Here is a 26,553-nt window from a genome sequence, read left to right on the forward strand (position 1 = left end):
TCTCTGCTAAAAGAAATGTAACCTGAATCTTTGTTTAGGTTTTGGTTGGGGAGCGAGAATTTAAAAGCCAAGGCAAATGCGGAGAGCAGATTTTTTTTTTTTTTTTTTTTTAAATCAAGTTAACAGGCCATCCCAGGATTCTTTTCTTTTCCTGCTTTAATATCGAACCTGGAGTAAATTGGCTTGCACTGATAAAGATCTTAACTTGTAGGGAAGGCGGGTTTCCCTTAAGGAGGTGAGGCTATTCCTGCAGGAAAACTTTGCTCACACACCCCTCCCTCCGTGGAAGGTTCCACCCTCTGGAAAGCAAAACTTTTTCCCCCCTTTTCCTGGAGGGACAGACCTCAAGGAAGTAGGGAAAAGAATCTTAAGAACAGACGGTCAGAGGGTGGTAACGGCTACCGCGGCCTCTCTGGACCGAGACTGGCTTGTGGCTGTCCTGTCTTAGTTTTTATCAGGCGCTTTGGGGGGAGAAGGGGGACAATCCACAGACCGCGACAGCCTGCGCCCCGCCGGAGCTGGAATGTGAAAAGCAGCCCCAGCAGGGCCATGTATTGGAAGAGCGACCCGATGTTTGTGTGTAAACTAGAAGAGAAGGACGTGCCGGGGCTGGCCGTCCCCCACGAGAAGGTGAGCGAGCCGATGCCTGGCCAGATCAGTTGAACCGCAGTTTTCCTCGAATCGCGAGGTCTCTGGGCTCCTAGACGCGGCTCAGAAACTACCTGTAAAGACCTCGTCCTCAGACCCGGCGATTTTTTTCTATTACGTAGTAGCGTTTGTCAGTAATCACTGCCCCCCCCTCCGCACGAGCTCACTTAACCTGAGGCATGGAGACTGTAATTTGGGAGACGGAGCCTCGAGCCTAAGGCGCTCTCGGGTCCATGTGAGTCGTGCTTTTGTTCTATTTGCCGGTGGCGGTGGCGAGCCTGGCGGTCGGGGGCAGCGGGACTCGGGGACCGGGCGGCTGGCGGGGGGACCCGGCACCCGCGAGCTCCTGCGCGCCGAGACGCGACGACTCCGGACGCCGGCGACCCGCGCGCCGCGGACCCACGGCGGACCCGGGGGTATGCCGGGGCGGGCGCGAAGAACCATTTTATTTAAAATAACAAAGGAAGCAAACCCAGGGCGCCAAAGGAGTCCAAAGGTGGGTCTGAGTAGCTGGGACCGGAAGGGTTCGCACCTCCCTCCCGAGACGAGGCCCGCGGGCATGTCACGAGTAAAACCTGGAAATCGCCGGCCCCGTCTGGAGGCCCCGCGGGAAGCGCGCCTGGCGCCCCAGGCTTCGCCTCTGCCGGCGCCCGGCGATCGCTGGGCTTTTCTGCCCGGGCTCTGCGCGCTTCCCAGAGGGACCCTCACCGGGCGCCTTCCGGAGCAAGACTAGGGGGAGCGAGGAGCCAGAGACACAGAGCTTCGGCTGCCACTGCAATTCGGGGATCCACCCGACCCCAAGCTAGAGATTTCCTAAACCAGGGCAGAAAAAGCCCGTGGAGGCTCTGGTTTCCTTTAGGAACAAAACTCCAGTGAAAAGCTTGCAAACACTTGAGTAATATGTGTTGTTGCTTTAAAACATTCTGACCGTGGTTGGATGAGGGTGGTTTTTTTTTTTTTTTTCTTTTTTCCTAATGGCACAAATTAAATTCAGCTGGATATTTTCCATTATTCGACCCGCTTTTTGCGCTGGTTAAAAATAATCCTTTAGTAGCTCAAATGTTGACTTACTGAGCCATAAGTGGCAATTTACACCTTAAAGAAACGAGTGCAAATCACTCACGGCTCTAATTGCCGCAAGTTTACCAAAGAGAAAGAGCCTCTGGCTTGGTTTAATCTGAAGCATTTTCATTCAAATCGTCCTAGGAACAAACACCAGGCTTCTTAAATCCCGCTGTAATTAGCTTTCAAGTATCCTATTAAACCTCTTCACCTTTCGGGTTATCCTATTCAAAAAGCCCCCCCTTTAAAAATATATGTGTCTTGCTCTTTTAATTGGCGTGATTAGCGAACTCGGGCTTCCTCCCCCGCCCTCCCCGCGGGTTTTTCTTCTCCCCGCCCGCGCCCGGCGCCCGGTGTCCACGCTCGCCGTGATTGACGCGGAACGAGCGCGCTTTGTGCGGGGCGAGGGTGCTTAGCCGCGGGGTTTCCGTGGGGGCGTCGTCCGCCCGAGCCCGAGCCCAAGCGCCCGCCCGAGACCCCGCAGCCCCGCGCCACTTCTCGTCTCGCTTCCTCCCGCGCAGAGCCGGAGGCTCATGTCGGAGGAGTGCGGGCGCACCGCAGCCCTGGCGGCCGGGAGGACTCGGAAGGGCGCCGGGGACGAAGGACTGGTGAGTGCGGAGGCGGCGCGGCCGCCCTGCGGAGCCGCCGGGGGCTCCGCTCCGGGGAGGTCAGGGGTCGGCGCGCGGCCCGAGCTTGGACTTGGGGCGGGGGCGGGGCAGGGCGGGGGAGGGGCGGGAGGGGGCGCCCGTGGGAGCTGGGCGGAGGGAGGAGGGGTCTAGAGCCGCCCCCGCGCGCTCGCTTCCCGCAGGTGAGCCCCGAGGGAGCGGGGGACGAGGACTCGAGCTCCTCCTCGGCCCCGCTGTCCCCGTCGTCCTCGCCGCGGTCCATGGCCTCGGGCTCCGGCTGTCCGCCCGGCAAGTGCGTGTGCAGCAGCTGCGGCCTGGAGATCGTGGACAAGTACCTGCTCAAGGTAGGGGCGGCCGGGGCGGGAGAGAGAAGCCGGGCCCTCCTCCACCCGCGGTGTCCGGGGAGCAGCTGGCCTCGCGCGCTCAGGGGTTGGTTGTGGCCACACAGTCCGAGTGACACGTGCTGGGGTCGAAGTGATTGCCCGGGTGGACGCACTGGCGTCGCCACCGAAGGTAGAAGGGACGGGGCCAGCCCTTAGCCACACCTAAGTCTTGGCTCGGGCTGGGCTCGCTCCCCAGTCGTCTCCCCACCCTGTCCCCCGACCTTAGAGGAGTTCCAGGTCGAAGTGCCTTAAACTGATCTCTGCAGCGTCCGGGCTGTGAGAGTCACTCTGAACTGCCTTCAGAGGTCCTTTCCGAGACGAGTTTTACACTTAATTTTATTTTCAGATACCGCGAAGGTTTTCCAAAGTAAAAGTTCATAGAAACATTTACTTAAATGCTGTTTCAATGCCTTCTTATTTAGGGTTCACTGCTTCAGGCCCATCCAGTGCTCTTAAGTCCTTTCCAGCGCTTAGGAAAAAAGTAGAAATTGATGCAAAGTTAGACACACACACACGCCTTAAATGAAGTGTTTCAAGTGGTGGTTTGAGAGTTGACTGTCTGTATTAATTTGTATTAGTTTTCTCTTAAAATATTGTGGGGAAATTGTGGAGTAGATGTTCTGGCAGGCCAGTTACCTGAGTCATAGCACGCAGGCTCACGGTCCCTGGTGTCTTAATGGTAATACGCTGGCTTTTCAACTTCAATGGTTTTCAGAAACCACTGTGTAAAATAATGACTTTTCCTATACCAAAGTAGTTGCAAACCAGTTCACTTTCTCTTCCCACCCCCTTAGATTTTCAGAAGGATTAATTACCGAGTGCCTAAATTCAAAAAGTGAATTAGTGGGTTTAAAGTTTCTAGTCAACAAATTGCTTTGTCTGTAAAAATGTGAATTACCCAGATACAGCAGCTAGAGGGGTTTTGACAAGAACATTTAAAAACGACTGAATCTTACTGGGTAGTTGATTTTTAAAGTTGGACATCAACATAGGTTTTTTTTTAAAGTACAGATTCTTAGGATTCTGTTTTCTTTGTGGCTAAACCTGACATTTTTTGGAATTTCACAGTCATCTTTTGGATTAAAACTAAGTTCTTATTTTCAGTGAGGTTTTTTTTTTCAATAATTAGCAGGATCTTAATGTTTCTGAAATGGATCGATGAAGGCTTTTAACACTTCACAGTAGAGAAGACCTAGATAAAAAGCTTATAGTAAAGTAGTAATACAACCTCAGAAATATATATACTTTGTGGTGTTCATTTTTGCCTAAATTTGAACATTGCCTATCTTGGTAGTTTATAAAATAGCTAAGAGAGTTCTATAAGGCTGTTTTCGAAGTATGCAATAGTCTGCCTAGAGAGGTATTGTTGCAGTCTGCTCTACCAGGTTCTTGTTTGCTTTAGCCTATTAGCTCTATGTTCTGATAGTATAGGATTATTTTTAAAGTATGAGCTTTTAATATTTTTCTCCTCACTTTGAGTATTTCTCCAGGTGAGTTTGAATTCAAACTTGTCACTGGTAACAACAGACCTATCTTAGATATAGGTGTAACTAACAAAAGGGCTGGTGGGGTGAGTGGGAGGGGGGTACCTTGGAGGTTACCAGAGGAGAAAGGATCTCCTCGCGTTTTTCTGCTCCAGTGGCCCTTGGGTAATTTTTCTGTTCAGGTCCTAGTTCTATGTTTAGGCACTTACTCATTGGATTATCACTATCCAACAAGGAAGGCTTGTAGTTTCCAGAATCTTCTCTCTTCACAGTACTTTCCTCCCTAAAAAAGAGATGGAAGATGTAGGAGTGTTTGTTGTGTTGCTGTTGTTTGTTTTTTGAAAGTAAACTTTGAAGAAGGGTGGTAGACGGGGCATTTGGTTTGGTTTTTGTAGCCAGGCCATGGCTTTGCCCTAAAGCCTTCCTTTACAAAGCAAAACAAAACAAAAAACTTGGACGTGATTGAAATATGCATGGCCTTAAGCTGTGGAATATTAAAGCTTATACTTTTAAACTTTTCCTAATTGAGGGTATTTTAGAGAAAAGACTAAGGAAGATTATATCTTTATTTCTAGGATAGTATTCACCACTGTTAATGTGTTTTCTTCTGGCTTCCTTGGGCTTTTTACTATTTCTGTTATTTGCAGTGGTTTTTTTTTTTTTTATAGTGAGTATGTAGTTCTTTTAAAGAAAGACTAAAACTTAAAATTTCATCAAAAAAGATACTTGAAAACCAAAAAAAAAAAAAATTGCTTTGGAAATTGATGCATTCACTGTAATTAGAAGCCAGTAAAACTTCGGTCTTTCAGCTTTAAAGTTCTGTATGTGATTCACATTACAGATAAACATGCTGAACAGTAGTTAGAGTCTGACAGTGTCACTGGACAGGTTCTTTTATTATTAACTAGTGTTCCAAAAGCCAAATCTCACAGTAGCTCACTTTTCTAGTTTTGTCATGGGAGCCACGAGCAGGGTGTAACTGGTGATTTTACACCATTGCTGTACTTCTGCATGACAACTAAGCATAAACCTAGTTCTTCTGTCTGTTTAAGCAGAGCACACTTTGGGAGTTGGTGTAGCAGGCCAACTCAAGCCAATCCATCCCTTCATTCTTGAAAGCCTCAATTGTGCTTAGCGTAGGATGGCAACATTCAAAGTGGAGCGCTTGTGGCTTGTTTCCCCCAGTTGGGATTTCCTGTGCCTTTAGGAAGCATCATGTGCTTTCCCCCCCCAACCTGGTGTTATGTCTGACTATTCCAAGAATAAATGCAAAATATGCCTGGTGCCTTTTGACAACCAGTTACTCTGGTTCCGAATCAGTAGCTGTCCCTCTTTACTCCATGGCTGCTTTATTTCAGTGGAGCTGGGTGATGCTCACAGAGGCAGGGCTGTTAGCTCCCTCTTGCCACTTCCGGTCTAAGGAAAGAAACTGGCCAGCTTCATGGGGTGACTTTCTTTCCAAGATGTTTTCCACTTCTTCAGTGCTGTTTTAAACAAATGTATAATCTGTGGTTATTTGGCTAAAAAGTAGGTTGAGAAGGTGGGAAGAATTTGAGGCGGGAGAAAACTAAACAGTTCTGTGTAGGACTCTCAAGTAACCAGAACTTTCCCTGTGTTCATAGAGGGTTGATTTAAGAAATAAATGACATAATTTTTAAAGGATGTGTGTGATTTTTTTTTTTTTTTTTTTTGGCTGGACTATAAGAGTGAATGTTTGCAGGTGGATATTTATGTAAGTGACACTGGAGGAAAGCAACCAGACTGTGTCAGAATCTCCCAGGCCAGCTTTCCGGTTGGCTGGGGCTGCCCTCATGAGATGGGAGTGGCTTCTCACGCTGCCCTCTTCCCTTCCCAGGTGAACGACCTGTGCTGGCATGTCCGCTGCCTCTCCTGCAGTGTCTGCAGAACCTCCCTAGGAAGGCACACCAGCTGTTACATTAAAGACAAGGACATTTTCTGCAAGCTCGATTATTTCAGGTACACTGGGAAGCTTGTTCTTAGTAGAGTAGGCACTTCAAAAAAAATATTCACACAAGAATTTTGTAGTACACTTTGGTCCAATTTCATTTAGTGTAAGCCCTGTTTTTTCCCATACGAAGGATTGCAAAATCTATCTTATTTTATATTAAAACACACTAAATGGGGCCGGGGAGATGGCTCAGTGGAATAAGCGCTTTCCTAGCAAGCACAAGGGTCTGAGTTCAATCCCCGGTTCCGCCAAAAAAAAAAAAAAAAAAAAAAAAAAAAACAAAAAAAAAAACACTAAATGTGTCTCTCTCCTCTAGAAACTTGCTATCCAAAACTTAATTGTAAATAGTATTTCCACTGTAGGGGATGAAAGTTTTAAGCACTAAGAGCAGGGAAACTTCTTTGCAGTGTGTAAGGTGTGAAACACAGGATGGTTTGTCACAGAGTCCCTTTTCAGGGAGAAGAGATAAGAGAGGAAAAGAAATTGATTACAGGGGGAAAAGTATGCTGCTAAGCTTTTGTCATTTTACCGTAGGATGATCCCTAGTTTTGCTCCCGTGAGAAGGAAGGGGTCCGGAAACTGGGGTGAACCACATTCAGAGTGATTGATCATTGCACGTATATAAGTACACCAAGTCAAACTGGTCTGCCCCCAAATCTGTTTCTTTTCTCACTTCTTTGCCATTTAGTTTTTTTAAGACTCTATTTGCTCAAGATACCAAGTTTTCTTTTTGCGATCTCTTTATCATTTGCTTACATGTAGTTTCTTCACTATGGATAGTGGTCTAGAAGTTGCGACTGTCCCTAAGAATGACTTAAAATTATTCTATTTCTTGGATTTTCAAATGAAGAAAAAACGTCCAAGATGGAATTGTGGTGTTAATTCTGCACAGTGAAGTTTGTAGTACAAATTATGTTGTTTATATTCCAGTTCAAAAAATGATCTTAGTTGTTAATTTAGATAAAAAATCTCTAGGTAATTTAGTCACTTCATAATATCCAAAGTCCTTTATTTTATAAAATTGCAGTTTTGTAACTGTCCCAGATATATATTTCTCAGTGGGTTTATTCTGTTTCTTTAACCCTAGTGTGACATTAACTATGCTAATCTTAATCTTTTATGATAAATTAAAACCTTTTAGAAGACACAAGTTTGAGGCTGGGGAGATAGCTCAGCAGTGTAAGTGCCTGCCTGTCAAGTTCAAGGTACTAGTAGCAAGAGCAAAAATTTAGAGCCTGTGAGATAAGTGCCTGCCTAGGCAATCACAGGGACCTGGGTACAGGTTCAGTCCCCAGCACCACATGCCACGGGTGCCAGGAGCCGACCACCAAGTCTGGACTTGGGGACCACGCCTGTAACCCCAGTGCTGGGAAAGCTGAAAACAGGAGAATCACTATGAGTCCAAGCTGCATAGTGAGATCCTGTACCAAATGCATAAATTAACATTCAAGTTTGAAAATCTGGGTCTTTAGGATTTTTAATACTTCATATTTTATTCTGAAATTTATTTTTAAGATTCAGTGTTTTGGCATAATTAATAAACAAATTGGCATCACCTCTAAAGATGTATGCCTGCATGGGCAGAGACACATGCCCGGCCTTCGTGTGAACCGACTGCTGGCCCGCGCCTGCCACAGGAGATGAGTCTGTGAGTGCTGTCCCTCAGACTGGGAGGCAGATGGGACATGCACGTGTGGTCTGGCCTTCTGCTACGTTCAACCTGTGTTTCATGTCTCAGTGTGGCTCAGGAAGGCTTACATAGTATTCCTTTGCTCCTGGGAATGGCCATAGGATAACTTCCCATGAAAGGAACCATTTCTGGGTTTCCTTTGTGGCTTACCGGGGTGAAAAATGTGAGTTGTCTGCATTCTTTGATGATATCTATTTTAAATATCAATTTGTGGCATTTTCTAATCATTTCAACTTGAGATTTTTGTTTCGTTGGTTTGTTTTTTGATCCTGGGAATCAAACCCAAGGCCTTGTGAATGCTAAAGAGACACCACACCACCGAGCTGCACCTTCCAGTCTCTCAGCTGGGCCTTAAGAAGTCACTAGTCACATCAAATCAGAATCCTTTTGCACTTTTCAGCTTTGCACTGGAGTGTGTGTGTGCGCGCACGCACACACTTGTATCCTAAGCCTCCAGGTACATTTATAAATGCCCTGATATTTGACACAATAAGAAGGCTGTTGGCACTTGTGTCTTATTTATTTAAAAAGTTTTATTTTAAAAAATGGATTTTGAATTATGACTCTGCAGTCTTAATTGCTTAGCATACTGACGTAGAGAAAAGTAATTCCTGTTTCATTTTCAAGATCATGAACCACTTAGGCTACTCCGGTGCAGTGACATTATGCATCGGCTTGATATTAGACTGATACATAGCTTCCCAGGCGTTCAAATCTTCCACCCCTGCCCTTTTGTTCACTGTAGAAGATACGGGACTCGCTGCTCTCGCTGCGGCAGACACATCCACTCTACTGACTGGGTCCGGAGGGCCAAAGGAAATGTCTATCACTTGGCTTGCTTCGCCTGCTTTTCTTGCAAAAGGCAACTTTCCACGGGAGAGGAGTTTGCACTGGTGGAAGAGAAAGTCCTCTGCAGAGTGCATTATGACTGCATGCTTGATAATTTAAAAAGAGAAGTGGAAAATGGTAAATATGTACTTAAAATATTTTTGAGTCTTTGGGGACAGTGAATAGAAGGATAAAAATGATTTTTTTTCCCCCTAAGGTCATCTTAAAGCATTATTTTAGGCAAAATATAATTGTGGTAAGATTCATCAGGCACTCCACGGCAGTGATGAGCTCCATCTGTTGTATCCGCTGGGACAACTACGGCCTGTGTTTTAGCGCTGTTCTCAGGCAGCAGCCTTGGGTGAGGCTGCAGCGTCTGGGTTCCGCAAACAGTTGTTGCCCTGTGTTTGCCTTCCTACGGGTGGGCCTTCGCAGTGCGCTTCTTCCCGTGCTTTTGAAAATCCTCAAGCCTATACATGAAATGCTGTCTCGATAGTGCATTTATGGCATGTTGAATTAAAACTTAGTGGGCTTTAATTTGGGTGTGGTAACTCATGTCTGTAACCGAAGCACTCCCAGAAGATGAAGCAGGAGGATTGAAAATTCACAAGTTCAGGTCCAGCCTGGACCATGGAGTGACTGGTAGTGAGACCCTGTCTCAAAATAAAAAGAGTTTTCAAAAGACTAGGGATATAGCTCAGTGCTGAGGTCTTGGGTTCAGTCTTCAGTACAGCGGGGTGGGTGGGGGAGTAAAAAATAAGGTCCCCATTCTAGAGGATGCGTACATTTTCCCAAGCCCAGAAGTGCAAGGAAGCTTTTACTGTGCAAGTGGCAGACCCGATGAGTCACCAACATGTATGGTATGTTTTTTAAATGCAGGTAATGGAATTAGTGTGGAAGGTGCCCTCCTCACAGAACAAGATGTTAATCATCCAAAACCAGCAAAAAGAGCTCGGACCAGCTTTACTGCAGATCAGCTCCAGGTAGACCTGGCAATGAGTTTATGATTTTTGAAGCCCCTCCCTGCCCAAAAAAAAAAAAAAAAAAAAAAAAAAAAATCCCAAAACAAAAAAGCAATATCTGTCCTGCTTAAAAACAGTTGTTTTCTAAAAAGTTAACCTATCTTTTCTTGAAACCAACTTGTTAAATATGTGAAAATATACTTGCTGCCCACACACGTTCCTCAAGGTCCCCCAGCACCAGGGTAGGAAGGGTCCCGTGACCTGGCTTTGTTTCCTTGGAGTCTTGGTGTCAGCATCAAGGTGGAAACTGTGTGGATCTGTTCCGACTTCCTGATAACAGCAGTGTAATCCAGGCATTAAGATTAGTGTATGTGATTGCAATAGAAGATAAATTCTACTTTGAAAGTCATAACAGAAAGAGATGTAAATTTATGACACTCCAAATTGTTAGTCTTCTTAACAAACTCTTAGTCATTTAGTGGTCAAGATGATACATTTTATGAGTAGGAAAGAGTTGAATATGCCTGCCTTCGTAGCCAAATAGTTCTTTTCTTGTTTGTAAAAAGGGCAGAGGGAATATTTCTGTAATTGGATATTAAAGATTGGTTATGCGCCCTGGCAAGGGAAGAATTATTTTCAACTTAGTTTTCTTAAATATAATCTTCATAAGTTTGATTTGTACAAATTGTCAAGAAAATAAATAATTGCTCTTTACATTTAGGTCTTTACATATAATGATTCTTTTTAGCATTTTTTCAGATAATGAAATCACATTTGCTAAAGATGAATGTGGACGAGGTATTTAAGTTAAAGTAATATTGAGCACCTGCTATGAATGGCTGGGTGCTTTTCTATCTATCTTAACTCAGACCTTTGAAAACATTTAGGCAGTGTTAAGAAATGCATGAAAGTAGTGTTCTGGAAATCACCTGTAGTGTTCTAAGACCTGCCAGATTTTAAGACAGTCACAAGAATTAAAAGTGTCTCAAGAGAATATCTGAATATGATGCAAACGTTTCAGGGAAAGTTGACAGTGGCAAGTACGCCACCATTAAAATCTAGATCCAGTCAGGAAAAATAAATCCAAATAGATAACTATTATAATTTCTTAGCATAAAAGGACATGATCAGTAAGTAATAACTGAAAGCTAAGATGAGCCAGAGAAGCATCTGCGTATGGACTGCTCTTGTTTGGATGCTCCTCTGCATTGGAGAGATCATGCGTCCTGCGTCAGGCATGAGTGCTTGGGCAAGCTCTGGGAAGACACGCAGTGGGGGCGAGGGGTCTGGGCTAAAATAAACTCTAATGTCAATGTATCTGTTTTGTAAAGGGAACTGTTCTCCCGCAGGACTGTCTCTAGTCTTAAGAGTTATAAGGTTGATAGCTTTAATTTGATGTAAAATTTATTATTCCAGTCATCACTGTGAAAATTTGAAACCAGTATGTCTACCACCACCTATGGGAAGACAGTTGAAATAAAAGAATGTTTGTGGGACTCTTTCCATTCTTGGATGCTGGCTTGATCCACACTGTCCCCTTTAACTGTCCCAACAACTCCTTGGTGTCCCAACCTCTTGAAGAGGTTCAAGGGTTCCTGGCGAGACAGAGCTCTGATGGGATGGAGGAGAAGAGACTCCGGTCCCGCTCACCCAACCTCTGCTCTTTCCATAGGCTTGGCCTACGCGGAGTCCGTGAGAGCCCACGAGCCTTAGCGGAGCCCAAAGCTAGGCTTGCAGCCTTAAACTGCAGATGGGCCTAAAATATCTAAGCATTACTGTACAGACGTGTTCCTAATCATGCTTTTAAAAATGTGTGTCCGAATTACAGGTTTTTAAGAATGAAAGCAATGAGTGATACTGTTTTAAAACGTGTTTGCATTGATTCAGTGTTTATTAGTATTGAACTTACACCGGGCACAGCTGCAACCAAGTATAATCCTACAGTCGTTTTTTGAACTTTAGGAGTTTGGGATTGCTGCAGCTTTCCAAACCAGACTGACTGGAGTCATTTACTTTGGCCAGCTCTTGTAACAAATCAGGCAATGCAGCTGTGTTGTTAAATTGGCCTACCTTTCAGAAAGCTGAGTCTGTTCAGTTTTGTTAAGACAGTTACTGTGGTCCCTGCTTTGGACACATGTACGTTGCCATGGGATGAATGAAGGGCTAACGGTGTAGCTTTCTAGTAGAAAGCAGAATGCTTGACCAGCCCGAGGGCCTGGGCTCCATCACCAGTATTGAAAATATAGATAACCCAGAATCCATCAGCATTAATGGAAAGAAAGAAATAGTTTAACTCAGAGGATGTATCCACAAATACACATGAAATATTATCTCATAAAAATACCAAAAAGTTTCTGCTTGTATTATGGTTTGCTTGTCCTTGTGGTAAGCACCTGGCCAGTGATGATTAGATGTACCATGGAAAGCTTCTGCTTTAGTCTTATTTTCAGATCGAGTTTGTGTGATCTGACATTTCTGTAGACCTCCTGGCCTTAAAATGTTTACTTCCCAGGGCAGTGAGGAGTGTGCGTTCCCTGTGTCAAGGGGCACACTTGCTGCTCTGGAAGTAGGCTGGCTCCACAGTTCATTTTTCACTGTATTGGAAGAGTTTGGGAAAGGGGCAGTAGTGTTCAGGTAACAGTGAAAACTAAGAAGAATTTATAAAAGGATCTTCTTTTCTGAGACTACTGATACTAGGAAAAAGAAAGATTGAGTACTACTATTTCAAAAGAATATTCCAATTTACTCCATATTGATCTAAACTTGGTTTTCTTCCTTGTTGAGAAATTCCTTCATTAAATGTAATTTGGTTCCATTATTAAACTTGTCAGTCTAAAATTCATTTGTGAAAAGCATGTTTTAAAAAACAACACAGATTGTTGGTAATAACCTCTGAAGCAAATCTCCAAGTATCTATCTGTTCAGCTTTTTTGAAAAATTAAAAGTCAAAGATGTAACTGTATGTCTCATTCCTTTTTCTCTTTGGGACATTATGTGTTTAGTTATATATAAACACAGTTCTATTTGCATAGGAAGATAATAGTACAAAAGGAAATATGAAGATTATAGAAGTTCGGGCAATTTTTCTCATTTCTTAAACCAAAAATCTATGTTTTGTTATTAATGACTGGTGTAAAAACACAGTGTAGCAGGCGGGGAAGTCAGGGAGATTTAATTGCAGAAGAGTTGCTCATCAAAGATCTTGACTGAAAGTATACTTTGTAAACCTCACTTCCTGGAACATGGGACTTTGTGTCAACACTCTTGGATTTCCCTCACACTGTCAAGTTGCTTTCTATTACAAACTCTGCACACAGTGTGACAGGAAGGGAGTTTAGTTCCCAGGGAGGCGAAGATGAAGGCTTCCCTGTGCCAGGGAACATGGTCTGCTCCGGTGCGTGGACACCCCCACGCCGCTCAGTCCCTGTGCCCTGTGGTGGCAGAAGACATTACCATATAGACAGCAGAGCAGGGAATGCAGTTAGCATTTTCTTTGGGGTGGGTGGAGAGGCCAGAGCTGCGTAGGGTCTTCAGATAGGTTGGGTACCCACAACCCATGGCTGTGGCTAAGTGCCATTATGTGGGACACCCGACTTGCCCCTCATTTTTATTTTCTTACACCCCTCAAACTTGATTGATTTTTTTAGTGATAAAATCCAAGCCTCTCACTTGATTGCCCTAATGGTTTCCTGTTCTGAAGAGTGCTGAGCCCTTGGCTCGTGAGTCTCACACTCCCTTCCCTCTTTGCCACTTCTCCCTTTACCTTTTCTGGTAGCTAGCTGTTAGCACATTGGATGCTTCCAGGGAAGAAAGACCAGTCAAGGGTTTCACCCTCACTGTCTCCTAGCACTTGGCATGGTGGTTCGGATCCACCTCGGTCTGTCCACCTTTAGGCCCCAGTGAATTCTTAGCAGACTGGCAGAGCCACTTTGTAAGATCTCCGATAATTTTTGATAGAGTGTCCACCTGAAATGATGGTGTCAACACTGGTAGCTAGCTGTTAGCACATCGGACGCTTCCAGGGAAGAAAGACCAGGACAAAGCCACAGACTCTGCAGACCGGCAGTAATTATTCTGCAGGCCTTCCGCCTTCTTAGTCTAGTCGAGGCTGGAGGAAATACATTTTTCACATTTTATTATGTTTTCTAATGCTGAGAAGTTTGACAAAATGGAAATGGTCAGCGAGGTTCATAGTACATGTTTCATTTGTGAGTTCTAAGAAGGCGGACAGAAAAGGTGAGCTTTTCGCTTTTCTGTTTGCACTGTTGAGAACTGAATTCATACTGAAGTGGATGAGTTTCAGAGATCTCATCAGAACAGCCCGTGGGTGTAAATACACAAAATTTGCCCAGTTATTTTTACTTCTATACAATTTTCTACATTGGTTTTCAAGTAATAAAATGCAAGTGTCGCAGTACCTCTGTTCATGAACTTAATTCATTGCACAGTTCTAGGGTAGATGGCCACGGCCGCGTTTGTCCCCCTGAGACGGAGTTGGCAGATGCAGCGTTTTGCCTCGTGCTTCTGTTTACAAGCACAGTCATTCATGAACAGAGGTGACCGTGAACTGCAGCCTTATGGTGTCACGTTTGCTTCTGCACATCTTGTTTCTTTCACCTTCAAAATGTGGACAGTTGAGCAGTGTCCTTTTAGTCATTTTCAGTCTCCATCTATTTTTTTTAAATCCCAGGTTATGCAAGCACAATTTGCTCAGGACAACAACCCAGATGCGCAGACGCTCCAGAAACTGGCGGAACGGACAGGCTTGAGCAGACGTGTGATCCAGGTGATTATTGTACGGGCCCATCCTAGCTTCCTGTTCCAGATCATCTGACACTCTAAATCAGTGTTTTAAACCCTAATAATTTACCTAACTGGGCTAGGCTGTGGTTTGTCAAACAACCTTTTGAATGTCTTCATTCCTGTCTCAAAAGCAGTGCTAGCATCCTCAGGCTAAGAAAGACAGGCTAAGCTTCATCAGGTCACCAGGTTGGGAGGAGAGGTGAGGCCTGTGTTCTTTTCCACTACTTCTGTGAGGAGTCAGGAGAGGGTGTTGATGGCCTCTGCAAAGAGCTGAGGAAAAAAGTGAACAGAGCCAGGGAGGTGTGAGTTAGAACAAACTTACCAGACGCAGACTTTACATTTGGAATTTGTGCAAGATGAAGTTGTAGAGCCCTGCGAATGTAGTTCTCAATGGATGCTATGATGTGTGATTTTGGAAGAAAGCAAGTGATTCAGGATGAGAGGACTCAAAGTTGAACCAGGGCCAAACAGAGGTAGGTAGTGTCACTGGGACACCCAGCAAAGTAGGGAGTTTTTGGAAAGAGACTGAAGTAGTGAGACTAGAGTTCATTCAAGTCATGTTTTACCAGCTGCACGCTGGTAGCAAAGAATGAATGAAGAGAGAGAAAGTGACTTGGAGATGGAAATGGGAGTGCAGAGACGAGCTGAGGTATCCATGAATATATTCGAGTCAAAAGGACACTTGGTTTTCTCTTGTGGGGGAGATGGAGTCCCTTTCAGTTGAGTTAATCATGCAGTGATGGTGAAGATGGTATATGTAGAATTTGAAAGGAAGGACAGGCCCCAAGGAAAGAAAAATTGAGATCCTTGAGAAAGAGGTCATAGAATTTAAGAAGTGCAGAGGCCGCTAGAGAGGGGAGAGTGAAAGGGGCAGCGCAACCCCTGGAGCAAGGAGTCGGCAGAGAAGCCGCAGAGCTCCTGAAAGAGCCGAAGGCTTCTAACAGGAAGTCATCCCTGCTGAATGCTGTAGAGAGGTGAGGGAGAGAAGGAGTAATTTTAATTACTCGAGGCTTAAGGAACCACCAGTAAGACACAATGAAATCTGTTAGGGAGTGGATGGATACATTCCTTCATTGTTCACCCATCTTGTTTCTTTAGTTGAGTGATTGATACACTTTAGGAAGCCAAAAGTGTTATAGGACTGAAAAAAATGCACAGAAACAGATGGGAAAGATAAAACACTGTGGCTCCTCCGCCGACTACGGTTCCCAGTGGCTTGTTGACTGTAGCGTGGGGTCCCACAGCTCAGCCATTTCCAGACGCTCTGAGTATGGTGTTTATTTTAGGATACTAACGTTTGGAGCAACAGGAGACCAAACTGAAAAGAATGCTGCCTTTGAGAAAAGGCAACTGAGGCTGCCCAGGTTTCAGAAGTTGTGTCCTAATATTAAAGGCATTTTAAAACACGAATCGTTTAGTTTCCAATTTTCACCATTAAAAAATGCTGCCATGAGCAACGTCACATGTCTCTCTTGCATGCTTGGCCAACAGCTTCCTTATCAGTTTCTGGGTGAAGGTGTCGTATCAGAAGGTAGAATGTGGAGGGCCTGTATGCAAAAATTCCCTTCCCAAAATTTATACCAATTTATTCCGAATCTGCTAGGGAAGTTTATCTACAGATAAAGTCAGGAAATCAGGAGGGAAGAATAGGTTGTAGGGGTCCTTGGGCAGGTATGACCTGCTGCCTGCAGAGAATGTGTGGCGAAGCACTGGTGTCCACTCAAGAGGAGCTTTCTTAGCGTGGAAGGCCTCAAAGGTGGCGTAGCTCCTGAGGGGAGCAGTGAGGTTCCTGTTCCTGGAGGTGAAGTCTCCTTAGTGTGGGTACTTCAGCTTCAGTGGCCTGGGAGCTCCTTCCAGCTTAAGACTTTATGCGTCCACAGCAAGGGTGTCCGCAAGAAAGGTAGATTCATGACTGTTACATTTCAGACTATTTCAGTTGGAAGCAAGGACTGGATCCTCTCGATATTTGAAGAAGGACCACAGAACAAATATTTCATGTTCTGTCCAAGTATTTAAGTCACCAGTATTATGTGCAAATGAGTGTGACCTCAAGTGCTAAGACTTGGAGAATATATTTTTGGATTTTGTCTTTTAATATGTGAAGATTGCATGGTAGATGTTTTGCTAAGATGGCAAGGTGTGTTAGCACAAACTGTGTATTTGTGTGTAATTTAAATACATAGACCTTCACAGTATTTTTGGAGAATTAAATTTCTGTGACCGCAAAATGTAAATCATAATCTCTTTCCCCAAAACCCTTTCTAGTGTTGGGCACAAAACTTTGGAAAGGTTATAGAAGACTTTTGGTAGCTTACTCTCTATTGTTATATGTGAATCAGGCTGCCCAAGGACAATAGGAGAAATAACGGGCTGACACGGGAGACTCTTGGCTTACCCACCTGTCAGCCTTCTTAGACATTCATAATGGAGAAGATTGTCACTGGGCTGAAGCCAAAGGATCAGGATAGATGGGTTTTACTTCTCATCAACGTTCTGCTGCTAGACCCTGTTGTTATTCATGTGTCCTTTCTGATAACTGAATTATGAGTTGTCGATCTGTTTCCTTCAATGTGCAATAGAAGTCCCTTCGACATGTGCATTATTTGTGTTGCTGCATATGCTGAGCATAGCATAAGTTGTTTAGTTTGCAATTTTTTGCCATAAAAGATGCTGCCATGAGCAACGTCCCATGTCTATCTTGCATGCTTGGCCAACAGCTTCCTTATGATCAGTTTCTGGGTGAAGGTGTCATATCAGAAGGTAGAATGACGAGGGCCTGTATACAGAAATTCCCTTCCCAAAATTTATACCAGTTTATTCTGAATCTGCCAGGAGCCACATCCAAGCATTTTCTCTTCCTTAACTCATGAGAACCCTCAATGTGGTTCACTTTTAGAGCCTCGCCAACTTAGTAGTCAGAAATCTCCTTGTTTTTATTTCTACTTATTATCAATGAACTTGAACATGTTTGCTTGTTTTGTAATTTTAAAACTCGTATGGTTTTATTCCACTTTTCTGGTAGTTATTTCTTTACGCTCCATCTAATTGACTTTTATTCTGTCATATTAAACTGTCATGGTGCATCAAGTTCCTTTTCATTTATTTTTCCATATAGAACTTTTTTATGTTTTATAGATTCCAATCTCTTTATCTTTTGATAGGTTTGGCCTTTGTTATGCTTTTCTATCTAAAAAGTGCATCAATATTGGCTTTGGTTTCCTTAAACATTCATGGTTTCAATTATTTACACCTAAGCTTTAATTTATTTGGATTGGTTCCATGTGAGGTAGAGGTTTATCTGTTTTTTCTCTGAAATGATTAACCAGGTTTCTCTACATCAGCAAGCCACGCTTTCCCAATAATATAAATGTTGCTGTTGTTTTCATATGCTGAATTCTCCCATTTGGCTTTCTGCCTGGACTTCCTAAAGGAATCAGTTTATGCACTAGGGGGATGTGTGCATTTGCACATGTGTGTTAGTGGCAGCAAACTCGGGGCACTGCACTGCATCCACAGCGCTCTGAGACAGAGTCCCCCTAAGTCACCTCTGCAGTCCTCCTGACTCGGCCTCATAACTAGCTGCTGTGTGTCTCGATGCCCAGGAGAGACTTTAAAAAATTTTAGTAGTGTATCCGCAGGGTTTTGCTTTCAGCTTATGGAATTTGTGATTTAGAACTTACAGTTTTTTTAAATAAAACAATTTAAAATGGTACTCAGAAAAATTTAACTCTTGGTAGAGTTTTACAGAGTAGAAGGAAAAACCTGTACAGTGAATTTTGTGTGAATTCTGAAGGTGTAGCTTTCTAGTCACGTTGCGTCTGTGTCTGGAATCTTCAGCTGTGCTTTGCTTCTCAAGTTACGGGACGCTTTGTGCTCACAAGCCTCTCTACTAGATGACCTAGAGGTGATCTTCTCGAGAAGGTGTTTGGCTTGCTGTGTTGGTTGGTTATTCTGTTATGCATTATTTACATTTATTTTCAAAGTCTGAGATTTTCTTGCTTTGATGAAATGGCAAAAGTCAGACTTTTTTTTTTGTTGTTGTTTTTACGAACAAGTAGGTTCTGTCCCATGTGGAGACAAAGCTATTTTGTAAAAAGTCTGGGACCATCGTAGTGAAAGTGGCTTGGGTTCTGTGCAGTCCTCGGGACGTTTGATTTCTAGGGAAGCAGGTGCCATTCTGGCCTCTTGCCAGCTAAGGAATACCTGAGGATGGTTTCTCAGCTTGTAGGCTCAGCTTGTGGCAGCTGTGGTAACGGCCTGGTGGTGGAGCGCTGAGTAGAGACTGTGGTGTGGGCTGGTCTCTGTCCTGGTGTCTCAGAATCTAGCACTGCCCGAGCATAAGAAGGATTTGATGACTTCTCCTTTTTCTTTGATGGGTGCCTAAGTCTTGCTCCGGAAGCGTTCCTTAGAGTGCCCTCTCCACCACTTGGGTGGGCCATGTGAGCCATTGAATTACTGAATTTTATTTCTTGAGTTTCAATCCCTTTAATTCATACCCTGCCAGCCCTCTATTTTGGAATCCTAGATCAGGGCCTGTCTTTCAAATCAGGCCAAGTTTTTGTTATCAATTCTTGAAGTTTCCTTCTGTCCATACTCGCTGACCCTAATTTTCTCGAGCCACTCCTGCTCCACAGACCTGAACAGAAATGATGTCTTGACCCTTCCCTGGCCTCCTCCTGTGATCCTAGAACATTTCTAATACCCTTAAGTTTTTTACGCCTTCCCTCATCTTCCTTCTCACCACGGAATTGCTTGTAGTGACAGAGGTTGTGACAGAGTTTCTATCCAGTAATGCTCTGTGGCAAAGTCTTGTCTCCACGCAGGGAATCCAGACACAAGCAGATGAGTTCCGAGGAAGTGTTGGGGTAGCTGAGCCTCATGTACCCCGAGCTGGATGCACAACTCGCCAGTCCTGAATCTGTGTCATTTCTGCACCCGAGGGACCATGGGGTGGTCAGCACCTTTACACTTCCTGGACTCTTTCACCAGTCGGCTGTGTTTGTGTTCGACTTCGCTTAAACAGTGCTAGTTTTTCTCACTATAGCTCTGACATTAGCATGCTTCTTAGGGAAGGCTCACTAAGAGAAATTGAACACAGCAGGTTAAAATGTGAATGGAATAACTGAATCAAGGGGCTTGTAGCAAGCTGTAAGTTCTCAGTGGGGATTTTAATCATTTGAACAAGCATTTGAGTATGTTCAGCGGGTGTCTAAGAATACATTTAGGGTGTGTGTGTGTTTCAAGTCCTGATTTAAAAAGCTTTTTTTTTTGCTTTGCTTTTTTTCTAAATGCCAGTAGTAAAACCAAGGGTACTTCTCTGGAATTGGCGGGCTCCTCCTCCTCCCTCCTCCTCTCTCCCTTCTCCCTTCCCTCCTTCCAACCTCCTCCCTTCCCGCCTCCCCTTCCCCCCTCCTCTCCCATCCCCTCCCCTCCCCTCCCTTCTTTGCCTCCTCTTCCAGGATTCTTTTCCTCTCGCTCCCTGCACTTTCTTCTCTTTGACCACCACCTTCTTCACCTCTACTGTCCTTTCTTACCCCACCTCTCCTTCATGTCATTCATCTTCCCCCTCCACTTCCTCTTCCTTCTCTACACCCCCCCCACTAGTTTACTAAGAGCCACCTTTCCAGTGAATTACCAAAGAGTCATTCCCTCTGGTAATGAAAGAATTAATCTCTGAGGTGGAAGAATGATCATTGTGATCTGGGCTAAAATGTCTCTATTCTGTCTAGAGAACTTGAAGTGAAAGTTGATTCTGTGCCCCTGTGGTAGCCATGGAAGCCGCTTTCCCGGGCGCTGCACCCCCAGGCGGGTGAGTGACCTGGTCTCTCCCTGCAGGTGTGGTTTCAGAACTGTAGAGCCCGCCACAAGAAGCATGTCAGTCCCAACCACTCCTCCTCTGCCCCCGTCACTGCTGTCCCGCCCTCCAGGCTGTCCCCACCCATGCTGGAAGAAATGGCCTACTCAGCGTACGTGCCGCAGGACGGGATGCTCACCGCGCTGCACAGCTACATGGATGGTAGGTGTCCCGGCCCCTGCGGGCAGGTCGCCAGCACCCCCTGACTGGCACCTTCGCGCCTGAGGTCATCCGCAGGATTTACCTTTTGAAATACTACCTCACGAGTAGCATTGTAGACTGTACATTAGCCAGAAGCTTATCCCAGCCTTCTTGGTCGTGTGGTCTCATTTGAAGGGACGAGTGTAGCCCTTACTTTATGGCTAAAAATACAAGGACTAGCAATGAGCACTCTCATGGCTTGACTTTTTACTAAGAAACTGTTTCATTCTCACTTGGTAAGTATTTTAATAATTTTCCTGTGGTCAGAGGCAGTGTTCACATTCAGATCCTTAGATTGGGACTTACTACATTTTGTTACAGATATTTTTATTGAAGCAAATAATGCACCTAGGAAAGGATACACGTGACTTCCCACAGCTTGGCGAATCAGTGCAGTGGGCAGATGGTGTAGAATTTCACGAGCACCCAGAAGCTTCTGTCCAGGATCCTCCAAGTCATTGTTCTTTTTTGTTGCTGTTATTTGTTTTATTTTGCAGAGCAGTGTAGTCCTCATTTCGAAAGCCAGACCTTTGTTCTGCCTTTTTCTTTTAGCTTTCTATAGCCAGAAAGTATTCAAGTGTATCTTACTCATTCAATTACTTTGTGAAAGTCGTTGGTATTGTTGCAAGAGTCGGTGATTTGTTTTGCCCTTGTGTAGGATTCCACTGTGGGAATCTTCCTGCGGTTCATTCATGGGCGGCACACATCCGGGCCTCTCCCAGCTTGGGTATTGAGGAGCCGCCTGCTGTGGACTTGCCCGCAATGCCTTTCGGCCCGTGTCAGTTCAGGCTTCTCTTCGGTGTGCGTCTGAGGGGGCCACTGACAGAGTGCAGGCTTCCGTGCGCTGCCCTTGCAGGAGCTCTGCCGAAGGTTTTTTGTAGTTGTGGAACCAGCCGGCGCTTGAGCTAGAGCGTGTGGTAGTTCAAGGTACCATGCATCTTGGTCACCACGGTGTGCTCTACAGCTTCCTCGTGTGAAACGATTTGCTGGGCCGGTGAAATAGCTCCGTGGACTCAGCGCCTGCTTAGGCAAGCACAGGGCCTGCGGGTTGATCCTCAGCACCACGTGCTGCACCAGCTCCGAGCCCAGGCGCGCTGAGCCAGCCAGTGAGACCCAGCTGGTGGCACATGCGTGTAATCGCAGCACTGGGGAAGCTGAGACGGGGATCGCTATGAGTCCAGACTGCATAGTGAGACCCTGTACGAAATACACGATTTGCTAACGTTGTGTCACAATTTCTTTGTACTGTTAGTATATCTTCTTGTAAAGAACCTGTACATGTCTCTTGGTTTTTCTTTCCAAAAAATTGATTTCATTTCTTCATACAATCAGCATAGGAAGCTTTTTGATAATTGTGTGTTGAAAATAACCCATCTTTTCAGGGGCCTGCTTGCTTCTACTGGGGAATGTTTTATTTAGCCCAGATTCCTAATTGTAATATAGCTCATTTCCTCCGTATTTTCTTTTTCCTTTCATGGACAGTTTTATTGGTGACCCATTTAAGAAATTGTTCTGACTCAAAGAACAGCTGCTCTTCCTATCCTAGCTTGTAGAAACTTTGCTTTACTTTTGACATTTGTATTTACAATCCATCTGAAAATAAATCTGAGTGTGGCATGAGATAGGAAATAAACCCTTTCTCTTGTACTGTCAAAAATACAAATTTCCTGGCTCCCTCTCTAGAGCCACATTTGTCATAAGTCAAGTATCCATAAATTTTACATAGCAATTTCTGAGTACTCTATTTGTTTTTTTTTTTTTTTTTTTTTTACATGAGCAATGGTTTTATTGGAAAACTTCTAGAGGCAGTGTGTGAAGTTATTGTAGATGACAGAGTTGGTTGCTCTACTTACAACTTACAACTTCAATTACCCCACTTAAACTTTAATTTAGAGCATCTACATGTAGAGCTTCAGTCTGAGGCCTGGAGGAGCTGTGAAGTGAAAGTTACCGCTCCCCGGCAGTCCTTGGGTGTCAGTATACTCCCCTTCCCCTTCACCCTATTTTCATCGAAATTTCCAGCGTATTTTGCCCCAGTTGGGAAAGTGTAAGCTCCCAATCCATGAAACATATTGTCCTTAAATTGTCCTTCGTACACTGCTCCTGAAAAATGCTCAAGTTTTCCAAAACCATTCATCTTGTCGTCTTTCCAGTTTCCTGTGTAGACAATCCCATTAGGAGTGGTATGAATACCTATTCCATTTCTCTCATAACTGCCAGAAGATGTTCTTGTACAGTCACCATGTGATAAGGAGGGGTCGCGGACACTTTCACGGCTGTGCGATTCCCCCTGACCCACCAGCTCCGCGGCCAGGAGCTCACGCGCTGTCTATTTGGTTTTATTGGTCTATTTTTTTGTATTGTCTGGCCATGTCAGCTATACCAACGCTATAATACTTTTTTTTTCCCCATAATTTTATAATTCTTGATGTAAAGTAGTACAAGTTTTTCTGCTTTGTTACTGAAAGTTATGTAGCTTGTTCTTGATTTTGTTTTCATAAAAATATTAACTCAGGGCCGGGGAGATAGCTCAATAGAATAAGCGGTTGCCTGGCAAGGTCAGGGTCCTGAGTTCAATCCCCAGTACCACAAAAAATATTAACTCATTTTCCACAACCAAAAATTAAAAACAAAATTTTGATAAAGTAATCCTACCATCTTAATAATGTTTTCTCTACCACAAACTTTGTTTCGCAATTATTTGCTTCATCTTTATTTTTGCACTTGAGAATTTTTAAATAATCTTACGTATCTTTTGCTGTGTACTCCTGAGTGTTACTTTGATGCAGTTGTAGGTAGTATTTGTTCTGTACAGAACGCTGGGTTGGCAGTTATTTTCTTCCAGCATTTTGAAGATAAGGGTGCCTTGTTTTCTGATTTCCCTTGGGCCTCTTTCACGTATCAGTAACTGATCTGACATCACTTACTGTTGAAATCAGCTGTTGTCTTGTCCCTTTGAAAGTAAATATCCTTCTGTGTTCCTTCAGCTTCTGTTTCCGAAAGTTGATGATGATGATGATGATGATGATGATGATGATGATGATGATGATGTTGTTGTTGTTGTTGTTGTTGTTGTTGTTGTTCCTGGGTGGTCTTCGGGAATATATACTATTATAACAAATTCTCAACATTTTTCTCTTTACAAATTGTTTCTTCCCTGTGAGACAGTTTCAGTTTTCAACCATTTGGCCTTCTGTGCTTTGGTCTTTTCTCTTCCCCTCTAACTTCTAGTGCGTGAATTCTGCCCATTGCTAAGCAACGCATAAAGCTCATCCATTGAGGGCTTGATAGCAGTTATGCTGCTGATGTCTATTTTGTGGCTTTACCCTTCAATTATTATTGTATTATTTGCAGCAAGAGTCCACATCCAGTAAGTCCAGTATCCGGATCTTCTGTGAGTCTCCGGTGTTGATTGGTTCTCCTTTGTCCAGAGAAGTCTTGTCTTACTTGCCTTGCTCTCTTTTATTGCATTTCAGATATTGGGTATGAAAAACAAAAGATAATTTTCAGTGTCTTCTGTCGTAAGGAATCAAAGCACTTTTACTTCAGACATACAGGTGGGGATGGGCTGCCAGCTCGGTCCTGTCGCTGGGCTGCTCTGTCTTATTTTCTCTAGTCCTAAGATTGGATCACAAACAAAAGCCTAGTTTCATTTTTGTTTCTAACTAGGGCTTTTGCTCTTTTGGGGACCTTCGTCTTTTGTCCCTACCACCTAGCCAAAGTCTGACTTCTGAATGCTCTGCTAAATTTCTCAGCCCACTAAATGTTTTTTTTTTATTTTGAAATCCTCCCTAGCCTAGTGGGAGAAGAGCAGCCTCATCGTCTTTTTCTCCTCACAGGGACTTGACTTCACAACCTTTCTCTACTTGTGCATCTTTTAGATGCCTTTCAGATAGATTTTAAACAGCATCATCCAGCTTTTCTAGTTGCTCTTAGGGGGAGGTTTGGGTCGGAGCCACATAGCTGAACTCAGAATGTCATTTTAAGTTTTGGATAGGTGAACACAGAGCTCGTATCATCGTTTCCACTTACTTACACTAGCGTCGTAAGGATGCACACTTACGTGAAAGACTAGTGTCCCCTGGTACAAGGGATTGCTGTGTGTTTCAGAAGGAGGTCGATAAACATCAGTAAAGGGACACTGAGGTGGCACTTTTCAGATATCTGCGTGTGGAAGCCAGAGCGCATGTGTTTTTCTAGCAGCAGGATAAAGTGCTGGAGAATGGGGTATGGGGCTGTGGGGGAGCACATTACAGTTGCAAAAGCCTGCGACCCCAGAAAAGATGTGGGGGATAAAAATACTGCTAGATTCTTGTTTAATACTTCTGGGTGGCTGGACCACGTGGAGCTTGGAGCCTTCGGCTGTAATGGGTGATGAAAATACACTGCCTTGAATTATTTATTTGCTTTTAAATCCCACGTATTTGCCCTGAGAGCTGATCCACAAATTTCTTTTCTGTTTTGTAGCTCATTCACCAACAACTCTTGGACTCCAGCCCTTGTTACCCCATTCTGTGACACAACTGCCGATAAGTCATACCTAATTCCTTTTTTCAGGGAGAGAAATGATTAAGGTTATAAACTTGTCGTTCATTATGTATAAAATATCATTGAAAAGATAGTAATGTTAATTTTTTATTTAACACCCAAAGGATTTCCAACATCACTTTGCTGCCCAGATATGTATCTATAGGTGGCCTGCAAGACACTTTTATTGACTCTTCAGTTTTTGTTTTTTGTTTTATTTTGGTAAAACTTATGTTTACAAGAAGAAAACAAATCAAAACATTTTTTTTTTTGTATTGTCTGGAAATAGTTCACTCTAGTGTGTATCTGTTAATTTATTTGTCATCAAAAGAGCACTTTGCCTAAAAGAAAGGACTGACAAGTGTGCAAAATGTTTACAATCTTTTGTGAAATTGTAGTTTATCATTAGTTTGTATCTGTAAGTTATTGTTATAAATATTACCTGTATTTTTTGTTATATGCAACTTTATACTTTGATGCTTGTATCTGTGAACTTACAACTGAAATTGATTTTGCCCATGTTTTCTGAATGAACTGAATAAAGCTTTTGTTGCGGCATGCCATGCAAACACGGTGTCGTGTTTGTGGTTGATGAATCACAGCTGTAAACAACACTATCATTTAATAAGCCCACGCTTCTAAGTTTATTAAACATTTTCCATTCTTGTGAAAGTTCCAAACAGTGTGTCCTCCGTATGTTTTCGGCAGCCAATTGCCTTTAATCTCTTTAAAATCGAACCACTCTTACTGTTAAAAAAGTTATTTTCTTTTGAGTACCATTGTAAGTAGGTTTTAATAGGAAACATATTTGTAGATTATTGCACTTAACAGAACATGAGAAACATCTCATTTGGTAGGTGATCTCTTTGAAACTGGCTAATAAAATTAATGTGAAAAGAGGCAAAACATTTTTCAAAGTGACCTTTGGGTATCCTGACCTAAAAATGAAATATGAGTCATACAGATAGGACCTCTTTCTTCATGGATGCAGAAGTAAAACTAGAAGTGTGTGGAGTTTATAAGTGACATTTCAAGTGAATAATTCTCTTTATGGATTGTGATTCTGAAGAGATAAAATCTAAATTTCAAGACATTACCCTATATGGTGGTGGACACTTCTCTACGAACTACGCATGATTGATACCATCCTCACTTAATTTTTGAATTAAAAAATTATTTCATATATGGTGGGGGGAAGGTAATTAGATGAAAATTTTTTGAGACTCTTAGTCTTTGTTTAACTTAGCAGATTCACATCTGGCTGAGAGCTGGAAGTAATAGTGAAGTATTTGTAATTCCATCCTACTAACCATAAATGCAACCAGAAAGCAATCACATGGACATAAGTAACTAACTGCCTCAACCCAGAAGCAATAAAGGAGAAAAGAGAGAAGGCTTCTTTCTTTCTTTTTTTAAACCTGCTACTCTAGTTAGAATCGTCTGGACCAGAAACAAACACCGTAGCCAAAAGTCACTCTCTGTGCTGCTGTGTGAGACGTGTGCTGGTCCTCCTGGG

The 26,553-nt window shown here is 43.6% G+C and overlaps 1 protein-coding gene and 1 pseudogene across 2 annotated transcripts; one reads left to right on the forward strand and one right to left on the reverse strand.

Moving 5' to 3' along the window:
• Nucleotides 1–439: 439 nt before the first annotated feature.
• Lhx8 (LIM homeobox 8) lies at nt 440–25,717 on the forward strand. Of its 2 annotated transcripts, none has more exons than XM_004634006.1 (9): nt 440–630; nt 2,232–2,318; nt 2,519–2,680; nt 6,059–6,180; nt 8,608–8,828; nt 9,570–9,673; nt 14,343–14,438; nt 20,291–20,471; nt 24,978–25,712. In XM_004634006.1, the coding sequence occupies exons 1-9, from the start codon at nt 550–552 to the stop codon at nt 25,052–25,054; spliced, it is 1,131 nt and encodes a 376-aa protein (XP_004634063.1). In that variant the 5' UTR covers nt 440–549; the 3' UTR covers nt 25,055–25,712. The 2 variants fall into 2 exon arrangements, with proteins under 2 accessions (XP_004634063.1, XP_004634064.1); XM_004634007.1 differs by lacking the exon at nt 440–630 and adding an exon at nt 817–883 and having other exon boundaries at nt 24,978–25,717.
• On the reverse strand, nt 22,282–22,832 carry LOC101586921 (annotated as a pseudogene).
• Nucleotides 25,718–26,553: the final 836 nt, after the last annotated feature.

This window comes from Octodon degus, unplaced genomic scaffold, assembly GCF_000260255.1.
Source record: "Octodon degus isolate 3935 unplaced genomic scaffold, OctDeg1.0 scaffold00057, whole genome shotgun sequence".
Lineage (NCBI taxonomy): Eukaryota > Metazoa > Chordata > Mammalia > Rodentia > Octodontidae > Octodon > Octodon degus.